Genomic DNA, 9,666 nt, shown 5'->3' with positions numbered 1-9,666 from the left:
AAACAGATGTAATAGGCATGCATTCGAGTTTAGAATGTAATTTAAAAATGCACTCAAGATAACACAATTTAACATTTTGAAAAGCACAAAGGCAAAAGCAGACTGACGTCATTTGAGACCATGTATCTTATTCAAGATAAATATTGGTTTATTCAGCCAGGCAGGCTTGAGTGGCAACTACACACCACTTTTGTACGGTAAATGTTCAGTCCACCAAAAATGTAGATGTGACCGTGTCAAAATGTAATTGGCATTAAAAACACCATCCTGATAAAAGAATGTACTCGGGGAAGCGTCTTTAGGTAACTGGTCCCAACTTAGAAGTGAATAATCAGTCAACTGCAGAAATGCCTGGTTGTGGAAGGTGTGGAATACTTAACGATTTCAGTAGGATGTATTTTGCACTTCCCTAAATTCATTTTAAAGTTGATTCACATTTTTCGTAAAATGTGCATGTGGACAGACGTACAGCTGAACCAGAAGTGAAATGCCTGCGAGATGTACCAATTGCCCATATTTAAGTGGAAGCGATTCAAATTTTGATATGAAACTGATTCAATGAAGGCCTGTTAAATTGCCACATGCATTTTTTACAAGTGGTAACATATATGGTGCTTGTATTGGAAGCACATTTTAAAGGTATAATATTTATCCTATAAGCAATGGGATCAAAGGACCAATTTTCAGGAACATTGACTTCCAACAGCTTTGTAACATTTGTTGATCCAAAGAAGTTTTATATGAAAATATTCAGGCCAAAATGAAGATTTAATTGCATGCATCTGCTTTGCCAATTTTAATAGCTACATTTGATTAAAATGGACATGTGGTCAAAATATAGCACTCCAGATTCTCATGGCAAGACCAAAATATGGAAATAAAATTTCAGATTCACTTAGTGACAAATTAGTTTAAATCACTTTTTAAAATGTCACCCATTTATTTCAATACCTGAAACCCATATCGTGAAGCTTAAGTTTTAAAACACAAGGTGGCTCAGGGTTGCGTTTTAGTTCATTACACCTTTTGTAAAACACATTGAAACGGACAATATTAAGGGAAGTCAGAATATAAAGTTTGCATTTAGTCAGTAAAATTTTAAGCTCAATTCTGGAATTCCTTTATTCAGATGGGTCAAAAAGGTTGTTAAGGATTCTGTAATGCACATTTGGCCCATACTTTATTAAGCATACACATTTGAGTTATGTCAAGATGTTGGTCAGCAAAAGTGTAATTTTGCTCAATCGTGGACGAGTCAAAGTAATCTAAATTGATCATTTAAATTGGTTGAAACATTACAATAATTATCACACGACCACAAAATTGCAGGAACTGATGTCGCTCATAGTGCAAGTGGAAGTTTTACTGCTGGTAAAAAGTTAATGTCACGTAACATGTGAACAAAAAAAATCAAAATCTACTCCAGACATAAGAAATAATTTCAAGGACAATGATTGTTTTTTTCATGGCTTTATATGGCCTGAGAAATGCACTGAGTTCTCCTACACGTTGGTTGACAAGTGAAGTTTTGACTTTTGCGCATTTTACCAATTTGGGAATTCACAAACTAAAGTTCAAATATTAGTTACAAAGGTCTTTATTAAACGTTTTAAAATGGAAAATAAAGCAGCACATTTGTACGTGGATCTTGATCAATGTCCAGAATTTTAATTCGTTGGAAAATGTTTATGGCTACCTCCCATACTACCTTCTTAGGATGTATAGTCATTTTAATACACAAACTGCTGCAATGTGGATGTGTAGGATACATTTAAGCATAGATGATAAAAACTTAATCCCTGTGAATTAAACCATGAAAACAAACTAAACCAGCCAGTAAATGGGATGGTTCCTATAAAGCTGCCACGTGTCCACTTCACTCCAAGTCGGGAAGTTCTGTTGGAAGAAAGAATATTTGTTACATTTTATCCACAAATGAAATAAGAAAATGTAAAACTACTTATGGGAATTCTCAATTTGACATTCTCTGGTCAGACACTGGTGAGATTAGACCATCAGGAAGGATGTCCTGGTGTAGGCCAATCAGTTTAAAAGGCTGTGCATATATTATCAGAACATTTGTTTGTATGTTTTATCACAAGTTCGTGTGGTGAATGCAGACTTGATTAATTGCAATAGGTATTTATTTTGTGTTTGAACATCTGAACACCTATTTTATTGCCAGAAAGGGTAAAACCTATTCTTATTTTTCATAATCCTGGGCAGTACTTACTTTCATCATCACTGTCGGTACCTCCATCCTGGAAAAACAAATGCAAGGGTTTTACTTTTTAAAAACCAACAATGTTCCCTAAAGACTACCAGCGAGTACAAAGTATTAATATAAAGTATTAATATAATTATAACATGAATATCCAGTTCTGTAAAATAAAGTACAAAATAACTTACATCATCTTCCATACTGTCCATGTCAGGCATTTCATCTTCACCTCCCATCTTGTTCATCATCTATAACAGACGAAGACAATACATAAATTAACCGAAGGATAGAAACCACAAGTGTGCAGTCTCCAATATAAATAACGACATATATTATTTACAAGTCAAATTAATGTTTGTCATAAGCCTGGTTGCAACGATTATCATTAGCCACATACCAATAAAATTCGAAATGTCCTTTGTGCCTCAGTGCAGCATGGAAAATCTTAACATTGCTGTTCTCGCAATAAAATACTTTAGTTACATGTATCTCAATATACCCATGTTCACCTCTTGTCTCACATAGCCTTTACAATGGAGCAATTTGAAATACTGTAGTCACATTCTTAACATGTACATAATGCATTTTAAAATAAAAAATCAACTACATGTTCAAATATTAATCTAGATTTTTTTTCATGAGCACAAGTGGGGTGATTAATTCATACAGTTTACAAAAACAGGGCACCTGCTGCAATTGATAACCGAGTGCAACTGTTAATGTCCATTTGTCATTGTTGTGCCAAGTATGGTTTTGTACACAATTTTATTCCAGGTTTGCTCCAAATATTAATGACCTTTCAAAAAATGGTAGTACAATAATTTAAATTTAAAAACATACATCAGAGAATTGGTCAAAATTTCCCATTTCTTCATCAGACTCATCCTCCCAGTCTTTCCAGTTGTCGAAGTCGACAGACAGCCACTTCAGCTGCAATAACAATATAACACAAGTATTAATAACATGCACAAAGAACAGATTACGGCAATATAATCATTAAAGATCCCAAGATCCACCCAAGATCCTAAGGTACTATATTTTACGACAGCAATTAAGAATGTTGTTGCTACAGCAGGTGGGGCTCTTGGTGGCTAGAAAAAGATGCTAAAATCACCCGATATGCACTTATAATTTCATCAGATCTCGAAAACGAAGTTGGGATGGGCCTATACAGCACGTGAACTGGCGTGGAGCTCAGCCGTGGGCAATAGGGTAGTGCAGCAAGATCCATTGTTGTGCTATACTTGTATGCTCCCCCACCTTCACCACAGACCCACATACTGACCACCGTAAATTATAGATTCACGAAATTGTACACCCACATGGTTTGGTGGATAGATTTCAGGTTTGTACAGCCGATGCAGCCTGTTGAACACGAGCCATGGGGCTGCGTCCAAAGTACAACAGGAAGTACTACAGGACGTTGATTCAATGCACTTGCCTTATAATAACCAGGCAGAAACTCGACGTATGAAAGCAATAAAGTACAGGGATTCGCAAACAAATGTACCTTGCTCTTTTCTTTGGTGAGCCGAGGCCAAGCCACTCCAGACTTGGATTTCTTCATTAAGCAATGTATCGATCTGTCTGTACGCTTGTGTTTGCAATCCTGGTGTAGCAAAGAAGTAATTCAGTTTCAAATAAACAGTAGCATTATGTTCGTAATTGCCGCAACGGGTAGACATTATTATTAGAGCGCAAAAATGCACTTACTTCTGGAATGATTTGTTCAAAGAGCTCAGCTTCATTGTGGTATTTTTCTTTATCGCTTCCTCCCACGCAGCTGTAGGACGAGTACAAAAAATATTAACATTTCACACACAAATGCCTCCTTCACGCCGTCGTACATTTATAGACGCAATATATCCGAGCAAAATGTGTACTGCGCTGTTTCATTGTGACGAGGCGACGCCCACCTGAACAAGAGCTTTCCACTTTCAAATTTTACGGTCACGTCCTTGCTGTCCTCTATGCAAAAATCCAGGAACACGTACTCCTTCCTATCGTACCATTTCGCAGAGGCGGCGTGTCTATGGCAACACAAAAGGGCATACAATCAAACTACTATATATGCGCGCATAGGCCGCAACAGCACAACAACGCATTGCCGTGTATCACGACAAACGCCCGAGTACACAATGGAAACCAATGCACCGAGCACGTGGGCTAGGGCTCGGTCGTGAGCGAAGAGTCCATTTATCTTGACGAGCGGGCGCGAATATTAAAGGTCACTTGCGTACAAAAGAACGAAAGGGGAAAATGACACAAACTGCGGATTCTTCAGCACAGTATTTGTTCCAGTTACACTGTATTCGAAACCCCTGGAAGGGGCGGCGGCACGCGCGCTCTTCCCGCCCAATCCTCCATAGGGGACGCTGCTGCTCGGCGGCAAGCCCACGCGGCGATGGAAGAGGTTTGAATGGAAGGGGGATGGAAGTCGGCGGGGGGGGGGCACGGCGGCAATTCGTACGAACCAGGGCGGTGGAAACATCTCCCCCAAGCAGAACGCCCCCCTAAACACCGTCGGTTTACAAGAGCAGCGGCTGATGCAGCAAACCCGAAAATAACGCGGAAGCAGTAGCTGAGCAGCAATTAGCTGCATTTCTGAGAAACACCAACGCAGAAGCATAACCACAAGCCCCTGAAGCAGCATTAGAAGCAGATGAAACAGCAACGGCATTATTCTAAGTAGCCGAAAAAGCAGATGAAGCAACATCATTAAACGTAGTAGCATCACGAGAAGCAAATGAACCGGTATGATTAGCAGTGCCCGAATCAGTAGTTGATACAGCAACAGTACCATCTGAACAAACATTAGAAGCGGTAGTAGCCGCAGCAGTTTCAATTAGAAGCACATGGCGACCGGCGGCCTAGCGCATCTAGTCCCACAGTGACTAAGCCCTCGCCGAAGGCCGCCGATGCGAGCGGCAAAAAAAATAACCACCGGAGGGATGATACGGTGCTGAAACGTAAACATAAGCTGTTCATTTGCAATTAGCAATGTAACTCTTATTTTGAAAACGGCTAAAATTAGCAAGAGATCGCCTTACGTCGATCGGTCTCCGGTTCCGTCCATGATGCGCGAGGCGAGGTTTCCAGAACGAGAACCACGTGACCGAGTGCACGACCACGCCCCCTCCACTACGGCCACGCCCCTCTAGCATATGACCACGCCCCCTCCACCCAATAGCCCCGCCCCTCCACTACGACCACGCCCCTCTACCATACGACCACGCCCCCGCTATCCAATAGCCCGCCCCCTCTACCCAATAGCCACGCCCCCTCCACTACGGCCACACCCCCTCTACCAAATAGCCCCGCCCCCTCCACTACGACCACGCCCCCTCTACAATACTACCACGCCCCCTCTACTACGGCCACACCCCTCTACCCTACGGCCACGCCCCCTCTAGCATACTACCACGCCCCCTCCACCCAATAGCCCCGCCCCCTCCACCCGACGACCCCTTCCTCAACGCGCGCAACGAATAAAGGGGGGGGCGGACTCCCACGCCCAATCGGTGCAGTGACGCCTGATGGCAGCTTTCCATTGGCTGAGCGACTGGTCCGCCCCATATTGCAGCCAATAGGAAAGCCCCGTGAGTTGGTTGCTTGGACACGAAGGGGCGTGTTGAGATGACAATGAGACGAGTTCGGGGTGGGTGTTTGCTGCCGGGTGGATTGGGTAAGGTGACGTCATAGGTAGGTGGGTGACGTCATACGGCAAGTTTGAAATTGAGTGACGTCATCGTGGGGCCTTATGCTGACCCCGCCCTTACTAGACATCTGTGAAAAGAGCTTTACAGCTCATCAGATTATCCAGGATAAACACACATTCTGAAAGATTCTGATATTCGGTGATTAATGACTAGGTCGTGATTGCTTATCGTAACATATTAGTGAATATAGCGGCCTCTCGTGGCTGGAAGAGTCATGTGAAACAATTACGAATACGAAAAAAACGTTAATTATTGTATACTGATCGATGAACATGCAGCTGTCACGCGCCTACTTGCTAGCAACATCAGGGCCAGGTTCAAATGTGATATTGATACAGAACAAAAGGAGCAGGGATCAATGGTCAAGGGGAAATGTTAAAACAAGAGAAAATATACAGTTTTGATGAAATTAACAGTTCAGTCCAAACGATTGAAGTAAAATAGTGCTAGAGAGAGTAATTTGTTAATTTCTGCTCTAAACCACTCCACTGTAACCCTAACAATTCCCCCACATTAAATACGCACTACAATGATACTAGTTTAAAGCGATTTGAAGCATGTTTTATTTTTTGGGGGGGGGGGGGGGGCAGAGCGTTGTGACGTCATATTTGAGGGGGGGGGGGTCTGACTTTTGTGACGCCGCGTGACGAAGGGGGGGGGGTCAAAAATCGTCCAAAATCAAGTTAAGTAAAACCGTTGAAAATGCATGACTATGACTAGTTTGTGAAGTCATATTCCATCCTCTGGCACAAGGTGTTGCACCGTTTTTTGAGAGTGTCGAATGGGAATGTATTCTCTTCTGACACGAGGCCAATAACGCAATTTAGAAAGCATTTTGGATCTAAATAATCCATAAGCTCGTAATTGAAATTATTGATTGTGTAGGGGGTAATGGTAACCAATACTAACCGGCGTCCTAGTTTAGCATCATCTCTAATATGGAGTAATACCTCGGGCTTACGTGACGATGTGTGTTATGATTGTGCTCAGATTTGCTAATCATAACACAGGTTTAACTATTTTTTACCTACGTGACTTTACTGAAAAAAACCTAAGAGTACAGGTAACTGTATTTTTTGGATCAGTTGAGATGTTTCGGTGGGGGTTACGTGGGGAAAGGTGTATGACCAGCAATCAAGGCTAGGTGGCGCTAGCCAACTTCTTCGTTTTTAAGTGGCAAAACACAAGTGCGGTTTTCGGGTTACTATATTCGAGTGAGGGCTGGTCTTCTGGCTATAGCAATGTTTATGGTTCACATGGCCTATATGGTGCATATATGACAATAACTGAAAATGCAAAAAGCTCCACCTCTCCGTATCCAATGTGAGGTACATGTGCTGAGAGCCAAACATTTTTTTTGGCAGGCCACACACACCTCAGGCACTGCAAGGGGTCATTGTGACGGAGTGCCATAACGTTAGAAGCACAGTATTACCAGGTCTAAAATATAGGTAAATTATAAGACGAGGATTGTATGTAGCAATTAAGACTACCTATTATCTAAGTAAAATCTAACATATCTGTTGCAAAGTATATGTACTGCTTTGCAAGCCTAATTGAAGCATGTTATGTTGCGGAAATAAATGTAAACATTTCCGCAAATTTGTCTTAGCATTGTTGTGTGTGTCATAGAAAATATGCTTGGACGTTTTTCATTTTGCTAAATTGTAGAGTAAATAATTTAGCAAATTGAGCTGAATGGGTGTATGGGGTGCTTTTCAACTCATTTGTTCGTGCTGGAATAATATTGTTAAAAAGCCAGTGTCTCCATTGTTAAACAAGCATACGGATGGTGCTCATCACTGTCAGCAGCCCTGAGCCCCAGAGGATACATTTCATATTAAGTTTAATTAACTTTCTGTACATGATGTGAAACTCTACATACAGAAATGTACGTGCAGGCTGGAAACAAACGAGTAATAATACAGTACACACAACATGTTATTTGTAGACATCAAAAAGCACAACAGTGACCATAGGCTCAGTCCTCCCGTCACACCTTGCACGGCACATGGTATAATACAAGCCTTGATTGAAACCACCAAAATTATTTTTTATTATTGCACGTCACATGGTATAATACAAGCCTTGATTTAAACCACCAAAATTATTTTTTATTATGGCCATATTTTTTTAGCGAAGAGCAGGGTAATTAGACAACTGCGCATCATACTCTTTGGTTCTTTCGGTAAAGTCACGTACGTAGAAAAATAAAATAAAAAAATAATATATCACGACGTTTCGACCGCCTGAGGACGATCGCTTGTGTTGCGATCAAAACGTCGTGATTTTTTTTAAAATTATATTTGTCTACCTATGTGACTTTACCGAAAGAACCAAAGAGTATGGATTCCTGCAGTCACGAAAGCTTCAAATCAAGATCTGCTCATCAACTTTATCCTTAAGAATCATCAGCAGAAATATAAAAAATTGCAATAGTGGCCTCCAGCCCCAAGCCTCCAGGAACATCTGGGCAGCCCTGCATATGTGGAGAGGGGACTGCTGCTGTGGAGATATGCTGGAAGATGGCTTGAGAGTTTTGTTCAAGAAAATTGGAACCACCTTTATCAACCCTCAGATGGAAATCGTGGCAAGGGCTTTGTATACAATTATACGTTTGCACCTATATTTTCTGTGATGTTAATAACATATAAGGTTTGTTTTTGTTATTGAATAAATAATTGCTTTGTGGACTTTTCTTAAGATCAGCACACTACACAACCGTAGATCATTGTCAGCTACAATGGACATTTGCTGTGGAAACAAAATTAAGTTAGCAGATGCGAACCTTCAGGCCTAATGAGAACTGACCTATGTAGAAGCAGTGCTTCTCAACTTACTCCACAGTTACGTCAAGGCATCAAGTCAAGGCCATTTACACAATTAACTGCAGGAGAGAAGAATTCCCAAATCGCATGTGAACATGGCAGTGTGAGCAAACTGAGTATAAAATGATGATGACAAAGGAATGTGAGCATAACGGCATATTATCTTTTTACGCCTTGAATTCTAAGACTCAAATACCGTATTATAAACACAAGAGGTGCATGTTTAAGCCATACGCGGATATATGTCCCTAACGTCATAATAACACTAGTGTACTTTAATACATCTCATATAACCAGTAGCTATACTATCCGAAGTTGACGTATGATAATTCACCTATGTTGACTCTATATATATGTTTTCGGTTTACGAATTAAAACTAAAATAAACTCAATATTCATTGGTAAACTTTGTGAATATGTCCCACTTTTCCGTATTTGACGAGTTTTAATTTTATATTGTATGCATGCTGTCCTCCGCTTCAAACAGTTCTTCGACATTTTTCGTTGTGGTGTTTGACTCTGATTTTTCATAAAGAAGCAGGATGTGCCTTGAGACAACGGAGTGGGATATACGTGGTGCAAGAGGCAAGTCGCCCTACACTTTTTGGACAAAGGTAGGGTTGGAGGAGGGAGGGTGTAAGGGACAAGTCATATGCTGGGCTCCACAATTAATAACCTTCATAGACTCCCGAGCCTACTGAACGTTGGCCCTCGTGACTCCTTGCCCCTAACTTCAAAATCGTTCCCACGCGCCTGCCTTGGGATTTGACGTATGGGGCAGGGGGGTTGAGGAGCGCAAAGATGGGATGTGACCATTGGGGACCCCGTGAGCCTGGCCGTGGTGGGGGTGGTGGGGGGTGGGGCAGATGTGGGCCAGAGAGTGGTTTATTTTGGAACA

General features: G+C 41.4%; 1 protein-coding gene across 1 annotated transcript; it reads right to left on the bottom strand.

The window, feature by feature from the left end:
* Positions 1-1,581: 1,581 nt before the first annotated feature.
* Positions 1,582-5,415, bottom strand: LOC144727346 (prostaglandin E synthase 3-like). Its single transcript, XM_078606097.1, has 8 exons — positions 5,272-5,415; positions 4,138-4,251; positions 3,935-4,004; positions 3,732-3,830; positions 3,062-3,151; positions 2,410-2,469; positions 2,234-2,261; positions 1,582-1,896 (listed from the first exon to the last, which is right to left on the bottom strand). The coding sequence occupies exons 1-8, from the start codon at positions 5,295-5,297 to the stop codon at positions 1,877-1,879; spliced, it is 507 nt and encodes a 168-aa protein (XP_078462223.1). The 5' UTR covers positions 5,298-5,415; the 3' UTR covers positions 1,582-1,876.
* Between the last annotated feature and the right edge of the window lie 4,251 nt (positions 5,416-9,666).

Source organism: Lampetra planeri, chromosome 2, assembly GCF_965212315.1.
Source record: "Lampetra planeri chromosome 2, kcLamPlan1.2.h2, whole genome shotgun sequence".
Taxonomy (NCBI): Eukaryota; Metazoa; Chordata; class Hyperoartia; order Petromyzontiformes; family Petromyzontidae; genus Lampetra; species Lampetra planeri.
This window is presented reverse-complemented; position numbering and strand designations above follow the sequence as displayed.